Source organism: Cervus canadensis, chromosome 4, assembly GCF_019320065.1.
Source record: "Cervus canadensis isolate Bull #8, Minnesota chromosome 4, ASM1932006v1, whole genome shotgun sequence".
In the NCBI taxonomy this organism is placed as follows: Eukaryota; Metazoa; Chordata; class Mammalia; order Artiodactyla; family Cervidae; genus Cervus; species Cervus canadensis.
The window spans coordinates 3,272,274-3,292,490 of NC_057389.1; the positions used below are offsets into that span (position 1 = coordinate 3,272,274).

Below are 20,217 nucleotides of genomic sequence, written 5' to 3' on the forward strand. Positions count from 1 at the left end.
TGCTAGAGCAGACCAAGCTCAGGCAGGCAGCGGTAAATCACTTTTCCCTCCAGCAGTGATATAAAAGGCCCCGCCCCCGCCCCGGCCCAGATTTACTCTGCAACTGTGAACAAGACGCCGCGCGTTCCAGCGCCGCCGGGCTGGCTTTCCATTCAGCAACGACAGAAATCTATTCTTATCTCTTTTCAAAACCTAGGGGATTCTAGAGCACGACCATGTTTTCTGGCACTGGAAAAGACAGTTGGACAGGCAGATGGATCGGGAAAGACAGGCAGATGAATGAAATGGGCACAGATTTCTGCGAAAATGCGCAGGTTTCACGCTACGGAGGGGAAGCAGCGTATCTGAAACGTCGGATCGGAGAGCCGCCTGTCTGCTCCTCCCGCCTGGCACAGATCGCGTGGGGACGGACATGAGGGACGCGCGCCAGGCCCTGCTGCAGGGGACGGTCCTTTTAAAGCAGTACCCACATACTGGATATTAGGATTGGAATGGCTTCAATTCAGCTCTAAAACAGGGAGCTATGAAACATGATGGGGAAAGCTAGCTCCTCTCTTTGTAATGAAAACTAACAGCTATCACATAAAACTTTTTTCTGTTTTGGTATTTTTCTTCTAAATAAATAAAGCCTTGGAAAAAAGTAAATATGAAAATCTGCAGTCAAACAGCTCTGAGCAGTGACCTTGCTCACTGAGAAGGCCGCTGCCAACAGGAAAGGCGACCTCCGACTACTATGGTTGAGGACCTCATGTCTGTCCTTTACTGTGGCTACACAGAGACCACATTCGAAACGCAGAGTAATGATCACCGTCTGCTTTTACCTCATTCAAACCTTTTTTACTGACAATTTAAAGCCACCTATTTTTTCATCCATCTTTGTTTTCTTTCATTTTCTAAAGAGACTTGGTGAACAACTCCCTCTTACTCTGTAACTGGACAGCCCTTTACCACTGTGTATCATTTGAGTTGTCACTTAGTTTATGCAAAGGCTTTCTTATCTCTTAATTTAACCTTATGGTGCAGATGGTGAAGTAGGTATTAACCCTCCCTTAACAGAGGGAGAAAATCTAGATATAATACACTTTTTTCACAAGATAATTTCTCTTTAAACTTATTTATTTTTTAGTCATAGAAAAACTAGGGAAATGTCTTTTAGGTAAACCAATATACATGCCCTGAGATGTGAAAATAACAAGAGACAGCTTCCGTGTTGCCATTGTTCAGTCCCAGTCATTTAGGAATAGTACAAAGCTTCCCTGGTGGCTCAGCGGATAAAGAATCCACCTGCATGCGGGAGACCTGGGTTTGATCCCTGGTTTGGGAAGATCCCCTGGAGAAGGGAACGGCTACACACTCCAGTTTTCTGGCCTGGAGAACTCCATGGACTATAGACTCCATGGGGTCACAAGGAGTCGGACACGACCGAGCGACTTTCACGAAGCTGTAGTCCGTGTCCACACTGCTCCCTGTCACGTTATTTCAAATATGACAGTGAGCTCTCCTGGCCAGATAGCAGGACTCCCAAGAAGCAAAGTCAATTATGTTCCCGGTTTTCTTCCCAGAGGAAAAAACTCTCCAAAGGAAACCGGTTTCTTTCTATGAACGGTGCTTTTATAAAAATCTTTTGACTGACAGTTTATTTGTACAGCGTTAGGGACATTCTCTGAACACAATGAAAATGTTTCCCATTTCACATTTTCCAGTTGTCACTGTTATTTGTGGTACTATGAAGTTATCCAAGATGAAATAATGCATATTAAGATTTTTAAAGGAAACACTTAACTCTCAAAGTCAATCTTTAAGTAAGCAAATAAGCTAAATAAACAAACATTATTCTAGAATTATTTTATTGTCAAACTAGATTAACAGTACTAGAAATGACAAACATTGGATACTACCATCAAAAGTCAAAAGTGGTATTGAAGTTGCCTCCTCATTTAATAATAAAAAAGCCAGGGGGACTTCCCTGTTGGGACAACGGATAAGAATCCTCCTGCCAATGCAGGGGACGTGGGTTTGATCCCTGGTCTGGGAAGATTCCACGTGCTGCGGAGCAGCTGAGCCCATTCGCCACAGCGCCCACAGCCCGCGCCCCACAGTAAGAGAGGCCACCACGAGAGGCCCAGCATGGCATCAAAGGGGCCACTCACGGCAGCCAGAGAAAGTCCCTGCACAGCAACCAAGACCCCACACGGCCAGAAATAAACAAAATTAATTTATCACTTAAGTTAAAAAATCTAGAGGCAAAATGACCTGATAGCCTATATATATATTACATATATATATAAAAAGTCAGACGTATTGTTCTCTTACACACAAATATTTCTTTCACTTATTCATGAGTAATTCAAAGTTTCACTGATTCACAAGTCCATTTAATTCATTCATTTTGCTTTCATCATTTCCACATTGTTAGCTCCACATCAGACCTTATTCTTCAGTTCTACTTTTAAACACTCACCTGCCTTTTCAGCGGCTTCACAAATACCTCACAGGCACGTCAGATTCACACGTCTCAAAATAAACTCCCTTCATCATCCACAATCCTGGCCCATCCCTCCTGCCCCCAACCCCCAGCCAAGCAAACCAAAAAACCCTGCTCATCTTCCAGTATTTCAAGAAGCGAAGCCCGTCATCCAACCGGACAAGAAACATGGGAGATGGCCTGATGCCGGCCTCCTGGACAGCGTCCCTTCCCCCACTGACTCTCCGCAGCACAGCCAGAGCGCCCTGCGTGGAACACGCGCGTGAGCCCTCCTACTGGAAAGCCCACGGTGGCCTCCCCTGTGCGCAGACGCCGCACAAGCCTCCCCGTGAGGGCCCGCCGCACAGGGCCTGCCCCGCCGCCTCTCCAGTCTGGCCTCAGCCTGGCATTTAACCCACTCACGGTCTGACTGCCCTTCACTGCCCTGAAAGGCCATTCTGCTTCCAGCCTCCAAGCCACTCTCTCGCAGCTGATGGCTTCTCTTCTCGCCCATCTTCCTTTAGTTATTTACCTCTCGGGCCAAACGTCATTTCTTCCACGATGCCTTCCGTGGCCCCAGGACACGATCATACCCCCTCTAAAATGCATTCTTACATGACTACCTGTTGATGTACGGCTCATTCACTAGGCTGTAAGCTCCTGGAGGACACAGACCCTATCTGATGTGCTCAACTCACATATTCCAAACACCAACAGTGCGCTTGCACATAGTACGTAAGTAAACATGTGATGACTTCAGCTGAACTAACACTGTGGAACATTTGCCCCGTGCCTGCTTTCACTACCCAGATACTTACAAAGTGGAAAAAGTATTCTTTAATTAAGTTGGTGGGCATGGGGGGAGTAAAACATGTTTAAGTTCTGCTAAATATGTTCAAGTTAATTTGCAAATCTCTTGGGAATTAAGCTTATTTTTAATACAGCTGGTCACATAAAAGAAATTCAGTAATTTACCCCAATATTTGTTGGGTGGCTCTTGCAATTTAGACCACTGTATGCTATTTTTTAAATCTCTACTATAAAAGGTCTTTGGAAATCCTATTATTGTGTCTTGTCTACTCCCTTCCCCCAACACACTCTATCAAATTATCAAATATCTTTAATTTTCTCATTTTCCTTCAGAGTAGGGAGCATGATTAAACAGAGAACTTGTACAAAGAAGGTATTCAATACATGGTTTCTGATTAATTTAGTGCATGGATATGGAAAGGCTTTAGAAATTATGAATAAATTGAGGAATTTCACCAGGCATGTTTATATGATATCATAAAGCAAAAATATAGAAACCCCAATAATTGTTTCTACTAGGATACACATTTAAGTATAAATATGATATGAAAATTATAATTTTCTTTCCTTTAGATAATATATATTTGAAAAAACAGTCTTAAATATTTATAATATGGCACAATGTGATAAAAAATAAATTTTTAAATTACATACCAATTATGCTTTCATTTGGTTACAAAGAGGTTTACAGATTATTTGTGTATCATGTCATATGTTTATGTCCTGCCTTGGGTTTTAAAACATCTCAAATAGAAGATATAATTATTTCAGTTTCATTCCTTCATTACTTTATGTGTAAATAGACTCCTAATTTTAAAGCAGCGTAATGGGAATTTTAAGAATGAAGGGAGATATACTGCTCCCTGAGAATTAAAGTTACTCATTACAAAAGGTCTTAAACGGCAAGGAACTGCCTACCTCAGCACTATTCTAGCCTTACTGTTCACATTCTCTAGTGATTCACACAGTGAATGGACAGAGGGCGCCTAAGGAAAGAGGCTGAAAAGAAATACATGCCTAATGACTCTAACACATAACAACACATCTGATGTTTGCTGCCCAATTATTCTGAAGCACATTGTTAAAAATTAACACTTTCCAGCATGTTATAAACTACTGTTGCTTTCTTAAGCCCTGATCATTGTCTGCAACAGGACAGAGTCAATATAACAAGTAACTACTGTTAGAGGGAAATGGATTGAAACAGGATAGTAGTCACCTTCTGGGACTCTTGGAGGTTGACAATATCCAGAGAAGAGCACTGACACTGTCTCACTAAGTTTCTGAGACATTCACACTCACACAATTCAAGAAAACACTTTCAGCGTCCTAAAACCTTCATTCTGACTCACAGCAGAAAAGTATGTGTTTGCATGACACATACTGGTTCATATCACAATAATTACTTCTTCATTTATGCCATTTAAAGAAATCAATCAGTGGAAAATAAAAATAGAAGATTAACATTTAAGGGTGAAACAATTTAGGATTGTTTTCCCAGAAAGTCCTTAGTCATCTAATGGCATTTGATTGATACTTTGTACAGCTGATTAGAGGCCTATTTCATTTATTCATTAATTTGCCCACATACTCATTCATTCATATAACAGATATTTATCACACTTCTACCATTTGAAAAGCACCCTGTGAAAAATGTGCACAGAAAATTTGCACTATTTCCTTCCCCGCAAAAAAAGGAAATCAAGCTACATAATAAAAAATGTCCAGCATCAAAAAGTCAGTTTGAGAACACAAAATAGGCAAGTGTTTCTTTTCTATAGTAATAAGAATATCTATTCATATGAAGTATAAGTACGTGTGTGAGTGTGTCTGTTAAGTCACTTCAGTCGTGTCCGATTCTTTGTGACCCTATGGACCATAGCCCGCCAGGCTTCTCTGTCCATAGGCCACAAACAGATACTACTATCTCTAAGCTATTTTATAAAAACTTAATATTAATTATAATAGAAGTCATAACCTTACATTAGAAGGAAATGACCTTTGTTTACTAAAAAAATAGCAAGTGAATGACATCTCTGCCCTTGTGTCACTGTAGTTCTACAGATGATATCAAACCTCCAAGAATCAGACATAAACCACAGGCATCATTAACGAGCAACATACCAAGTTATTAGGTTAGGTAAATAACAATTATGTTCATCTACAAGTCATAAAACCAGAAACCTGGGTAAAAATGTAACCCGTTGTAAAGTTTGCATACATCTAATTTTAATTATCTCTTTAAATCAATGGGTCTGTGACGAAGGGTACTATTTGACGTAGGATATTCTTCTTAACGATCTGCATCTTATTTGGAAAACATATGTCTGATTAAATGGAAAAACTGCAGATGAGCTCTTGAAGTTACATTCCTTTATTTTCTTCCATCAGAAGAAATATAAAGTCAGTGTGGGAAAGTGAGGATGCCAGAAGGAGTGGCACTCTGCATCCTTTTGGCTCCGTCACTGGCACAGTTCTCAGCATTTAGGAAGCTCCCACTAGGAAAAAAAAACTACGTGCTGTGTGTTTATTTGGCTCATTATAGTTTGAAGGATTCATATTTGAATTACTAGAGTTACAAGAAATAAAACACTGGAGAGTGTCTTACAGGCACCTGAGCTTATGAGGAAAATAATGCAGGCAGATCATCGTTTGATGTCTGTAAAGACTTGAAGTCATCTTTCCATTTCACACATGTAATGTCTAATATGTGCTGTGTGCTTAATCATGTCCCACTCTCAGTGACCCCATGGACTGCAGCCTCCAGGCTCCTCTGTCCATGGGACTCTCCAGGCAAGAATACTGAGTGTGGTGCCATGCCCTCCTCCAGGGGATCTTCCCCACCCAGGGATTGAACCCAGGTCTCCTGCATTGCAGGTGGATTCTTTACCATCTGAGCCACTAGGGAAGGCCAAGTAAACTGGAGCAGGTAGCCTATCCCCTATTCAGGGGATCTTCCCAACCCAGGAATGGAACTGGTCTGCAATTTGCCTGCATTACGACAAATTCTTTACCAGCTGAGCTACCAGGGAAGCCCAGTGTCTAATAAAACAAGCAGCACATCCGCCGGCTCTGCCGTCACCATGCCCCCGGAACGGGCCACACCTCTTGCTCTCCACCACCGCCTTCCTGCTGTCTCTAATTTCCATTACTGCAACAGCTCTCTCATTTGTCTTCTTGTTTCTGCACTTGTCCCCTGAGAGTTTCTTTCTAAAACAGAATTCTAACTAATCCTTCAAAAACCTGGGACAGATCAAGTCAGTCCTCAATGGCCCCCATCTCATGCAGACTAAAAGCAAAGCGTTTCAGTGATTTACAAGAACTACCTGATCCAGCTGCCGTAGCCTCTAACCTCACTTTCTGTCTCCCTTTTTGGACTTCTTTGGACACACCTGACCCGCGCCTGTCTCAGGGCCATTTGAACTTGCTACACCCATGGCTAGGGAAGTTCTTCTCACTGATATTCACAGGGCTCACCGCTCTCTCTCTTCTGGATCTTCTCTTACAGACTCTATGAAACAGTACCTGCCCCACCTTCCCGTTTCCTTGTATCCGATTCTATGATTCTCTATAACATTTACCATCGTGTGGAATATCTTATATTCACTTGCTTATTCTTTTTTAAATCCATTTATTATCTGCTTCCCCTCACTTTTGTGAGCTCCATAAAGGGAGAGTTTTGTTTATCCACCACTGAAGGGAGCAGAATTTGCCACCCCAAAATATGCCTTTTATGCTTTAAGATTATTTTGAGCTGATAATTTAAGCAGACACAGGAGAAGCTCTGAAAACTAAGTAGTTACCCTTTTATAAGAAGCTTTTACATTTAGAAGGAAATTTCCATTTCTAAGGGCTCCTCTGGGCTTCCCTGGTGGCTCAGCTGATAAAGAATCCGCCGGCAATGCGGGAGACCTGTGTCCCATCCCTGGGTTGGGAAGATTCCCTGGAGAAGGGAACGGCTACCCACTCCACTATTCTGGCCTGGAGAATCCCACGGACTGTATAGTTCACGGAGTCACAAAGAGTCGGATACGACCGAGGAACCTTCACTTCACGTCACTTCTCCCTGTCTGTACCAGGAAGAAAGAATCTCTGCAAACTCTTACCAATGGAGAAGATGGATTTAAAAGTCTGCATAACTGCCTTACCCTTGTTGACTGTGCTTTTCCTGGTAACTTTAGGTATTTAAACTTTAGGTAACATAGCTTGGGCTATGTGGGGGAGTTACTCAGTTTTCCTGGGTGTCTCCCACACACACAGGAGAATAACAGAAGTTTAGAAGCAAGTCCACCTCCATTATAGGGAGGTCTCAGTCAAGAATCTAGGAGGGTAGAGGGAAAATTATCATCCTCCCCGGTCCTGCACTCGCCATGGTATCTAGACGAGTGTGTGGCATAAACATGTTCAGGCTGGAAACACACAGCTAAGAGGGTAAGGAGAGTAAGGCAGCAAATTGAGGAGAAATGGGCTGCAGATAGAGGTACCTGACTGGAGATACCTAGGCTTTCGTTTTGTTTTTCCTCAGGGTGAGGATGTAGCCTGTTGACAACAACAAGAACCAATAGAGCCCAATGTTTAAAATATCACATGAAGCAAAATCACACAGATGTATAAGTACTCCATGAATGGTGTCATAAGATCCACATCACAGCATTAGCAAGAAAATGAGCTGCTCAGATTTAGTAAGGCCCTATCCTGTGCAGACTGTGTCATCATTAGAAACTCTGGAAACCATGGTCAAGTGAACTGAGATACACTGCATTTGCTTTGCTTTACGTGGCCACTCTTTTCCAAAGTTTCTGTACCCTTGGCTAAACAGACAACTGGATCTAATCCGTATGTCCATCCAATGGTATGGACGTGAGTGGTCTCTTTCTGCTAAGTTGTGATCTCTGGAAATTCTGTGGGGATGTTTCTTATCGGAGGTCCTCGAGAGACCCCTTTCCTACTCAAGTAGCCTTGCCCTGTCTAACATTAATCAGTATGTCATATAGAACATTATTGTCTTCTTTTTAGATTGGAAGAGACAGAATTATAGTAACTTTAATCATCATCCATTCAACAAACTTTTACTGAACACCAAAACTAGATGCTGGTAACTATTCTCTGCATCAAGGAATGAACAAGGTAAAAGCCTTTATCCTCATGGAGCTCACACTATAGTTGAGGAAGAAAATAAAAAGCAAACCAGGATTCATTTTATTTATATATGTCCATGTGGGCTTCCCTGGTGGCTCAGTGGTAAGGAATCCACTTGCCAATGCAGGAGACTCAGGAGACATGGGTTGGATCCCAGGTGCCATGAAGAGCACCTGAAGGAAATGGCCACCCACTCCAGCATTCCTGCCTGGGAAATCGCATGGACAGAGGAGCCTGGCAGGCTGCATGGGGTCACAGAGAGCTGGACACGACTCAGAGACTGAGCACACACACACACACCTACAGGTACCACGCGATACTTATTCATTTATTATACACATGGAGGTGTATATGTAGATACAGATAAATGTCGGGTCACATACGGACTGATGAAAAATAAAGCGGGCAAAGGTTACAGGACATGCGAGGGTGGGGGCGGGGTAGGGATCCAAAGTCCCACAGCTGATGTGCTGTAGAGCCAGGATCCAAACTCCGAGTGTCCCAGGGCCAAACCTGTGGTCTTAACCACTGTGCTGAAGCTGTTGAATGGCTCTGAAAGCTTGTAGACTAGTTGGCAATGCAGAAGGAGACAGTCAGACTGGCAGAGCGACACTTGAAAAGGAAATCTGGGAATGAAAAGGGCTTCTCATTGTGCTTCTGTGTTTTATCAAATAAAAAAAACTGAGGATAATAACTGGACAAAGCCCCTAGTAATTCTCAGTATTAGTGCGGTGAGTCATGCCCAGAGAGTGGCTTAGGTTTGAGTTCTCCAGTTCCATATGTTGATTGCTCTGATCCTGCCTTGGAGGCCAGAGAACAGGAAACAAACCAAAAAAAAAAAAAAAAATCCCCGAAAACAACAAGAACAAAAAAGCAAGCAAGAAGGTTAAGCTTGTTTCTATGTCATCTGTGTTCTAATGGATTGCTAGAATTTCTACTTGATCAGAATGATTAGGAAAAGCTAGCTACTCTAGTGTAAACTGGGTTTTACTTCAGAACATTAATTCAACCAATGGTTACCCAAATTCCTGGGGTAATCGTGGACCCAACTGCACAGTTCTGGGCTTAATCTCCTGTCTGTTGTATGGATGTGTTGTGAGCTAGGACTCAAGGAGACTGCATGAACCTTCTGCAGGAAGGAGTGAACCCACCAGCCCTGCACCATGGAACTGTGCGGGGATGAATCATCCTAGGAAAAGAGGAGAGAAGACAAAAAGGAGGCTCCCCTCCCTACAGGGAGGCTTTCTCTAAATCATCGTTAACGAAATGGTTTCCTTGTGAGAGGTGCCCGCGTGGCTGATCATATTCACAGAAGGGAAGAAACAGGAAATGACAGCTAACACATAGTTGAAGTGTTCTGCTTAGTTTCCTAGGCTTTGTCATTCACTCGATCTAGACTCAGATCTTCCACTCATCAGTTGTATGACACTGGACAAGATACTTATTATACTTTGATGCCTCAATTTTTTCTAAAGTAGAGATAAATGGCCATAGAAGTATGAGGACTAAATAAGATAATGAATGTACTTGCCAAATAGGAAGCACTCAATGAATGCATGGCAGCCATTCTTTTTGAAAGCCTGCTTAGTCCAGGCTCCATCCTCTGAGTGATTATACCATCCTAAGTGGCTCAGATGGTAAAGAATCCGCCTGCAATGCAGGAGAACCAGGTTCACTTCCTGAGCTGGGAGGATCCCCAGGAGAAGGAAACAGCTACCCGCTCCAGAATTCTTGCCTGGAAAATTCCATGGACAGAGAACAACACAGTAATTGGCTTCTGTAAATCTATGTAAACATCATCCTGCCTACTTTTCTCTGTCTAGCCATGTTATTGATTAAAAACAGGATAAACACTTAATATAGGCTTCCCTGGTGGCTCAGATGGTAAAGAATCCACCGGCAATGTGAGAGACCTGGGTTCGATCCCTGGGTTGGGAAGATCCCCTGGATCTTGGCATGGCAACCCACTCCAGAGTTCTTGCCTGGAGAATCCACATGCACAGAGGAGCCTGGTGGGCTACAGTCCATGGGGTCGGGAAGAGTCAGACACGACTGAGCATCTAAGCACAGCACAAACACTTAATATAAGCTGGGTCAGTCAATTCTTACTGCCAAGAACCTGAAACCAGACCTCAAAAACTAACTCATTATCTGCAGATGTGGGGCTTGGAAGGTGGTAACCTGTATGTCACTGGAACAGCCTTTGAAGATGGGGCAGAGGAATGTAGTCTTCAGAGCAAGAGGGAACTGAAGCAGCAACATAGCAAGAAGAAACAACGGAACATACAGAGTGAGCAGAGAGAAAATATGCTCTGGCTTCTGACTGCTTCCCAGGTCCTAACTGGAGTGACGCCCAGAGCTGGCTGAACTTCCTGTCGTTTCAGTTTCATGAGTTAACTCTGTTTTCTTCTAATACACTTCCTATTGCTTAAACTAGCTGCAGCAGTTTCTGTTCTTCATAATCAAAAGGGCCATAAGAGAAAACGGTGACCCACCTATTTGCATTTGTTTAAAGTAAAAGACCCTGATGCTGGGAAAGATGAAGGCAGGTGGAGAAGGGGACAACAGAGGATGAGATGGTTGGATGGCATCACTGACTCAGTGGACATGAGTTTGAGTAAGCTCCAGGAGTTAGTGACGGACAAGGAGGCCCAGTGTGTTGCAGTCCATGGGGTTGCAAAGAGTCAGACACGACTGAGGGACTGAACTGAAAGTAAAAGATCACTTTAGACATTCTGAACCAGTTAGTACATTCCTGGTTCAGAATGCAATTAAGTGAATAAAAATCAGAAATAATAGAGAATGAGATGTAGGCCAATTTCCCTCTACCATTTCTATGTAACACAAGACAAGGCTGGCCCTCACTAAACCAGGAAACCACTCATGTACTCCTCTGTTTCCTCTCAAGGACTATATTCTGTTTATTGGATTGAGCAGAATTCCTAAATAGTATCCTACATATTGTACATCTTTCTACTAGTAACCATAAATCAAAACTCATTTTTCCTGTGACCTGCTATCCCAAATCCCCCATTTCTGTTTTTCAAGAAGGCAGATGGATACTCTGGTACATTAACTCAAGCCAATTTGTTAATTGATTCCTGTATAAGAGAAGGTCTTTTTTCATTTCTAGAAACATACATGTGACTTAAGGTAAAAAAATCCCTTAATGAAAATGAATGAAACTAGCAACAGGAAATTCTGACACTGAATAAAGTAGCAGGATAAGTAATTTTTAGAAAGGTGTTCTTGCGAATACCAACCCACACTATATTTTTTAAAACAAGGTTAAAGTAGAGAGGACTATATATTTTTGAGACATTTAAAATTACTGAGCATTTCTCTTTGTACTGTAGCAAAATGGTTTTAGAAGCTAAAAATAAAAGTACAGCTTAATATATTCAAAATTGTAATCAGATGTTAGAACAAAAAAATCAGTCATAAATGCTTAGTCAACTGAGATTATCACATTTCTATGCTAATCTTGTGTTTTTAATTAACAGATAAAGCAGAAGGGGGTATCTAAACAATAGTGTATAAAAATGAAAAAAACAAATTTTCAAGCTCTAATTAAATGGAGAAGCAATAACAAAATACTGCTGCATTTCAGCAACTGTTCATTAAAAAACAACAGAAAAATCTTGTTATGTCTTTCTAAAATTATGTTTCACAGGCTTCAGCATCCTCTTCTGTTTTCACTCGTGATCATAAAGAAACCAGATGTTGATCATAAGCTGAGCCATCACACCAAACACCACCTTCTGCCCTGAATTTCCTGATTGGTCAGAAGATCCACGGCTTGTGCCGAGCAGGCGAGTCCAGTGCAGTGATCTAGAGTGGGGGCTCTCAAACCCAACTCCTGTGGTCCACATCCTGGGTCCACCACGTTCTTCTCATATGATCTTAGGCAAGATACTCAACCTTCCTAACCACAGTTCTCCTCATGTTACAACAGGCCCAACACAGTACCTACTGTTGCCTTCAGGATTCACTCACTCTCCTTTAAGTGCCAAGCACTGTTCTAGCCTTTTGGAATTCAAGAGCAAATAATACAGCTGAAAATTACTGCCTTCCTGAAGTTTATGTTCCATATATTGCATCTAAAGCACTTGATTAGCATAATACTTAGTATTCAGTAATCAATAAATGTCAGCTGTTAGGATCTCGAATACCTGATTGAGACAGAACACTGGAATAGGAATGTGTCAGGATGTAGTTACACATTTAAGACCTAACAGCGGCCCTACCACTAATTCTCTAGGTGGCCTTTGCTTAATCTTTCTGGGCCTCAATTCCTTAATCTGTAAAGTGATCTTAAGATTGTCCTTATTAAATATATGGCAGATCATGAGACATAGAAGACATTAAAGAAAATATGAAGATGTATTATACACAAGAATGCTTTACCAATACATTAAAACCTTAGGAAGAACTCAGATATTAGGTAATCAGTTGTATTTAAAAATATAAAGAAAAACTCTCAAGAAAGGGAAAAACATAAATGATCACTGTCATACCAAATCTTTGTAAAATATGAAATCAGAAAAACCAAAAAGAAGAAGTGACATCTTACATTTGTCTTAAAAAGTGTACATGCCTACCCTATCAGAAATCATTAGATGAAATAATCTTCCTCTGGAACATATTTAAGAGAAATATAATATGTTCCTTTCTGGCAGTCTTAGCTTTCCTTATTTTGTTTGCCCGTTGAAACTTACAAATAAAATTGGTCTCATACTCACACCTTTTCACAAGATTATATGTTTTTCAAGGTTTTGTAAATTTTGTTGAAATTACTTTCCTTTTTCAGTTAAAAACCGGAGACTTTTAACCATCTTAAAATCATCTGAACACAGGCCTAGACATTCCCAGGTTTAGCCAAATTGAATGGCATCACACGGCCCTGGGTAAGAAAGGCCCTGCTTACCTGGCTCACCCCAATGCTGCCTGGACTTCCCATTTTGCTATCAAACTCTCTGTACTTCAGGATTAAATCACGCCTTCTCATGAAATACAAAACTCTGTTGTCAACTTCCTGCAGCGAGAATATTCTTTCCTCTTGCATTCAGTGATAAACCCATCAAGTATCAAACGATATCCTCCACAAAACTTTCCAATTACTCCCCACCATAGCTCCCACAATGACACATCAGATCAGACATTCTTGATATCACGCCTATGGTATTTTGTGCATGTTGTCACTAAACTGAGTGTGTCGTCGCATTATTTTCTACTATGTCCATCTGAAGGCGGGGACCATGATTCTCATGTTGTTATCACCCTGGGACAGAACAGGCTACCATCCATGTTTATGAAGTACTGGAAACATCACTTTTCTCAATGCACAAACAAAACCGTTACTAAACAATAAAATATTTGTAATCTTATATACTTTAATTTGTAGAGTTGTTAATCTTACTTCATAACAAAAAAAACATCATTGTGGTAGAGTAATTGAAAATGAAGAGGAATCAGTGTAAGATTTAAAATAGAAAAAGAAATCATATTCTATAGTATGCCTCCCAAAAGACCTTTTCTGGCATTGACAATGACATACAATATCATGAAATTAAGAAATGCTTCCAACACTCCCAACAGAGTATGGTCTTTTACTCAAATACATGGCATTCAAGAGTTTATCCTCCTTTACTTTTCACTGACAAAGAACACAGCACAAAATCAGTTCTTAAAAATAAACCCAAATAAAAATAAATCTTGCAGTAGAACTCATCAGCAATAAAACCATAAATGCCATTACCATTTAAATCTAGTATAAGGTCAACCCTCAACCCGCTTAACATTAAGAATAATCAGGTGTAATACTTTTTATAGAGTGACACCCAGCAATCTAATGCCATTGTAAGTAACATCCCCTCTCCAAGTCTGTCAGTGTACTTCAAATATTCGTATGACATAAAAGGAAGGGGAAAAAAGTCACATTGAAGCCAAGTAAGCACTGAATAATTATAAAGTAAATGGGGTTGATTTCACCTGAACTGAAAAAAAAAATGTCCAACACTCTAACTATAAACAGAAATGGTTTCAATTAGAAACTTCGTGTGTCAAGAGAATGCTTCTGGAAGTGAAATGGAAATTACAGGAACATTTTCCCAAAGCAGGCCACTTCTTTACACAATTACTTGTCCCCATTTTATAGGTCATACTTTTTTATCTATACTGAAACACTGTCTGCTCTTCTCATGGTAATCAAAACAAAACAAAGCTAAAGTAAAGAAATGCTTCCCCCACCAAAGTGAAGATATGATTCTGGGGAGACACAACTAAAACTATTTTCAGGTTCTGAATTCCAGTGACCTCTAATCAGTGAACAGTTATAAATTTACAATTTCATATAAAATTTAGAGCATATTTAATATTTTGCTTTGATTTGTAGGACAAACACTTTAGAAGTCATGGACATGTATTGTATATATTTGGGGATGTTAGGAATGGAGCTTGGTGTCTTTCTTCATTTACTGAAAAACTGAAAGGAAACTTTCAATTACACTTTAGGAATTTTAATTGAATTTTGAAATACCTCACTAAAATTTCTCCAATGAGGAAAAATACTCTTCACTGTAGTATATACTATATATGTTGTATTTATATATTTATGCTATATACTACATATATATATATATATGTTTTATTTCTTAGGAGAAAAAAATGCATGTCTTGAGTATATCTATTAAACGTAAATCAATTAAACCTCCACAATTACAAGTGCTACCACAGAATTAGACATAGAGAACACGGTTCTATAGCACAAGTCACTTCCATGAAAAATTCAGTAGAAAGAACAATTTACTTTCTCAATGTAGCATCATGTATTGGTGAGATACTAAAATGAAAAAAAAAATACTGAATTCATCCAAAAGATCATTTACATAAGTGTGAAGAGGAACAAACGACCACTGGCTAGAGATATTGTAAGTCATCCAATAATCATGATTAACAAGAGAAGAACAGTAGATAGTTTAGGTTATCAGTGAAAGTGAGTATAGAAAGATATTACATGTTGCCAGAATACAGCTAGTAAAATATCATATCCAAAATATTTATGAAACTAAAGACAAAGACATTATGTGTGTATATGACAGATGACAAATCTGGGGGTTTTGTGTTAATGCTTGTGAGCACCCTAACAGATGTGACTAATCAATCACTGGGCTCCGTCACTGACCCTGGAATCCTTCTCGATGAACCGCACAGACAGCTGCGACCAGTCGCTGAGACCTATTTGTCAAACCTGCTCTCAGCACCATCGTTCAAGATGCTCAGTTAGGAGCCTTCCTCACAGGCAAACGGTACAGGACTATGTACAGTCTTCTCAGATATGTGTTCAAGCATGGGCTGACTTTCAAAAATTTGTAAATGCATGAACATTTTTAAGCAAAAGGAGAAAATAAAAATTATAGCAGATAATGTTATGATTTTGTAAGTGGGATAATTTAGAATTATCAGCAATTTAGAATGGTTTCAATTCTGATAATAGAAGCACTTAAAAAAAAAATACAGTCATCCATCTGCAAAAAAAGCCATCACTAAAAAGCAGCAAGAAATTGAATCAGCAGTTCCCTCAACCACAACACACCAGCAATTAAAGAGTTTTACTGGTAACTGACAATACAACATTTCAAGAATGGGTATTTATTATGGTTTAAAGTCATAGACAGTCTAGCAGTTTAAAAAAAATCTGAGACAGAATAAAAACTACAGTAGAGCATTTGATACCCAAAGTAACTTTAACACCTGAGCAATCAAAATTACAGGTTTTCTCTAAATAAAGGGCAATCCTTTCCTGTTACTTTTAACATAAAGTAACAAAATGATTATACAATTCTTTTCCAAAACCAGTTTTTTAAAGGCTTTTCAAATATCTATTACATTGTGATTCGATCTACATTTATTGAAAGACAGTCACTATTCATAGAAAGTAAAACAGGAATATGATAGTGGCTTAGTTTTTGCTGTCTTAATTTCCAGAAATATAATATCCCTATGAGATGGTTGGATGGCATCACAGACTCAGTAGACAAGAGTTTGAGTAAACTCCGGGAGTTGGTGATGGACAAGGAGGCCTGGTGTGCTGCAGTCCATGGGGTTGCAAAGAGTCAGACACGACTGAGTGACTGAACTGAACTGAATATTCCTATTGAAATGCATTTTAACACATGTGATTGTTGAACCATATTTGAAACATAAGCTATAATTTTAGTTTCAGAATAAAACTGAATACTAAGCAAAATCAGCTGGGGCATTAAGTCAAAATTGTTCATTGAGATCAAATAAATGTATATTTTAGGTGAATATAACTTTGTTCTGCTGCAGTTCTACATTGTACAACCTCACCAGAATATTAGGTCAAAGGCTACATGGTGAAACACATGAGGGAAAAATACATCTCAATAACCAACCAGCTTAATGTACATAATGGTTGCATCTGACAGTGAACTCTCCCCATGTTAAACAGTATCGTGTGCTGCTTCCAGCAGATAAAAACTGCATCAAATCCTAAACCTCATCTCATGTATATACGCAGCCATATTTAGGCTCAGACATGAATCCTGCAAGAGATCTTAATTTTTATTCACATTTAGCGGAAAAATAAAAAACTTTCATCTGTAAGCAACTAAAACCACAATCTATAAAGAATTAAGACCAAGTTGCTGGTCTTAATATAATCAGAGCAAATTTGCTAAAATCTCCTTTGAAATAACTAGTGTGCTAAAATATTTTTACCCTTGGCCACATACACAGTCATAAATTATTTTACTATTAAGATTTTCTATAACTTTATAAGTAATTTCTTTTAAAAAGGGGAGTAACACATGAAACAATATTATTTGATAAGATTATAGCTGCTTATATAATTAACTTGAGGCACATCTTATCACCATGCTATTCATGATTATAATAAATTTTTAATTAGTAAATAATTGTCTAATAAGGACTTACCTCAGGAAGATAGAAAACAAGTGTTTCTCTAAGATGTCAAAGAATGCTTTCACACAAAATATGAAAACCAACAAGAAATACATGTTGTGAAAGAAAATTCATTGCTTCATGATAGCAAATACATCAGTTTTCTAATAGCCTATATACAGAACTGGAAATGTTTTAAAAATATTCTCCTTACCTGTGTATACAGTTTTTACTCTCGAGATAGGACATACCAGAAGCAACATCTAATGAAAATTTCACTAACTGTTTGAGTTTTATATCGTCCTTCCTCTTTCTCAGGAACGTGAGGAAATCACCTCCTGGAAGGATCAACAGCAAGAGATGGTGATGAGAGTCACATTCACACCTGTTAGATACTACATATTACACCTATTAGATATTACACATCTCACCTATTAGATATTACACATCTCACCTGTTAGATACACCTTCCAGACTACACATTCAACCACACTTTCTGCTCATTTAGGAGGAGTGTAAAAGGAAAGAAAAAGAACACGTCTCATTGGAAAGCAGACACTGAGTCTTCTCAGGTGCAGTTTAAGCACTGCAAGGGCCCCCACTGTGTGTCACCAACACACAATAACATTCAGTCACACTTTTCCCTTGGCCATCACTGCTCACCAAGCTGCCTAGCTAAAATTTTCTAAGAAATCTTTTTGTCTCTAATACCAGATAAAAGATTATAATTATTATGAATTAAATAAAAAAGTAAATGATACTGAATTAGTTACCAGATTCAGTGATTGCTTAAAAAACTGAGATTACTAACACCAAGACAAATATAGTAGGACAGAAAGAAAAAAGGCTATGAGTTTGATAAAGCTGCTGAGCCAGATTGCATTTTCATGCATCAAATGGATTCCAGGGATATCTGAGAGAAACTCCTCAAACCAGCATGTTCCAAAAGAAATGTAATGCAAGCCACTTAGTAATTTCAAATATACTGGTAGCCACATTTTAAAAAGTAACAACAATGAAAAGGTGAAAGTGACTAATACATATTTTCTTTAGCCCCATTATATATAAAATATTATTAAATCAACATGCACTATTATAAAATTATGGTGGAAAATATTTTACATTTTATCATCTTATCTCCTTAAAACAAGTTGCATATTTTACATTTATGGGCCATCTCAATTTAGATGCAAATTTCCATCAGAAATATTTGACCTGTATTTAGATTTCATCAAATTCATGGTTAAAAAAATGTAGATTCCCATACCTAGGTTGTTCCAAAAATATTATACTTAAATTTTTCCAATAACTGAATCATAGTACTGGAAATTAAATTTTAAATCTAAATCATTCAAAATTAAGTGAAATTCAAAGTTCAGTTTTTAGAAGCATGCATTTCAGAACTCAAGAGCTCAGGAGCTACATATGGTCAGTGACTACCAGACTAAACAGGGCGGCCTTAGACCACAATCACTAACGGCGTGGCATTAAGGTTAAAGCTTGATTACTTTTCCTTGCTAATGTACTGCATTATTAAACAAAGTAAAACAAAACCTAGTCAAAATACATTGAATGAACATTCTCTAAAAACAGTCATTCCTACTTTTTCTATTAGAACCTCAGATACTAAGCCAGAGTTTTGCAAGAAGGATTAGTATTTTAATTGTCATTTCCTGATGTTTCTGATACTCTTCACCAGGGATCTAGCCTCCTTAAACAGAAAAACTCTAGAGGTGAAGATTAAATGGCTTTTTCTTTAATGAGAATCTCAAGAAAACAAACACAGGCCTAACTCTCCTTAGAAAGTTTTTTTTCTAATCTCTTTCCCCTAGTAATAAATCAAGCATTACACAAATTTAGGTGGACTATTTACAAAATCAATAAGCTATATGTTTCAAAAGTAATTTTAATGGTGTCAGATCATTTATTTTCTTCTGTTCTTCCAAAGAGAATATCAAACTTATTACTAAGAACATCACTGAAATAGCTTCTATCGAATTTGACTTGGTTTTCTTAAAAAAAAAAAAAAACAAACAAAACCTAAATGCAACAGTAAACAGCAAAATTAACCACTAATTTTTCAACTTTAATAGGCAAAAAATGTCTATTAAAATGGACATGAAATCAATACTTAGTTCAAGTTACTTCCTGGACCAATATTCTCATATACCGTTAGATACATCTATTGATACGCTGGCCCAGTTTAGAAGAAGCGCACCCTTCTAATTTTGAAACCATACAGCATTTTGTTTAAGCTGTGGAAGAACTTTCAAATGAAAAAAATCTTTCCTGGAATTTGATTAAAGCAGCATATGACATAACCTCTGTGTTCTGCGGAATCCTAGTATTTCTTCTTTCCAAAATTAGCTCACATTCAGCACTTTTCCTTCTGCCTCCTGCCCTTTTTAAATTTAGACTTTCCTCCTTAACCTATAAACCCAGTGAAGAGAACTGCACCTCTAGTCAGTCGGCTAATTTCAGCAAACACCACAGGATGTCTAGCATGTCATAATACTTCAATAAGCCCTTTTTAAATTTAGACTTTTCCTCCTTAACCTATAAACCCAGTGAAGAGAACTGCACCTCTAGTCAGTCGGCTAATTTCAGCAAACACCACAGGATGTCTAGCATGTCATAATACTTCAATAAGCATTCTCGGATGAATGAGTAAATAATGTAAAAAACAATCTCCTCCATGTAGCTTATAAGCTACCCATGAAGACAATCTACATATGAAATTTCTTATTAATTTCTGTCACTTCTTCCTTAGCTCCCCTCCCATGGTTGGACTATGTTTCTCAAGTACGTGCTAGAAATAACCCTGAGTCTCTTATCGATGGCACCTGACAGAGGCCATTCAATTCTGCAGATGCCAAAGG

At 39.0% G+C, this 20,217-nt stretch overlaps 1 protein-coding gene across 5 annotated transcripts in view; it reads right to left on the minus strand.

The window, feature by feature from the left end:
- FER (FER tyrosine kinase) overlaps window positions 1–20,217 on the minus strand; it is a 447,462-nt gene that overhangs the window by 82,876 nt on the left and 344,369 nt on the right. For all 5 annotated transcript variants that reach the window (XM_043464502.1, XM_043464503.1, XM_043464505.1 and 2 more), the window contains one exon: window positions 17,553–17,676. In XM_043464502.1, coding sequence (XP_043320437.1) covers window positions 17,553–17,676 — 124 coding nt within the window. The remainder of the gene's footprint in view (window positions 1–17,552; window positions 17,677–20,217) is intronic.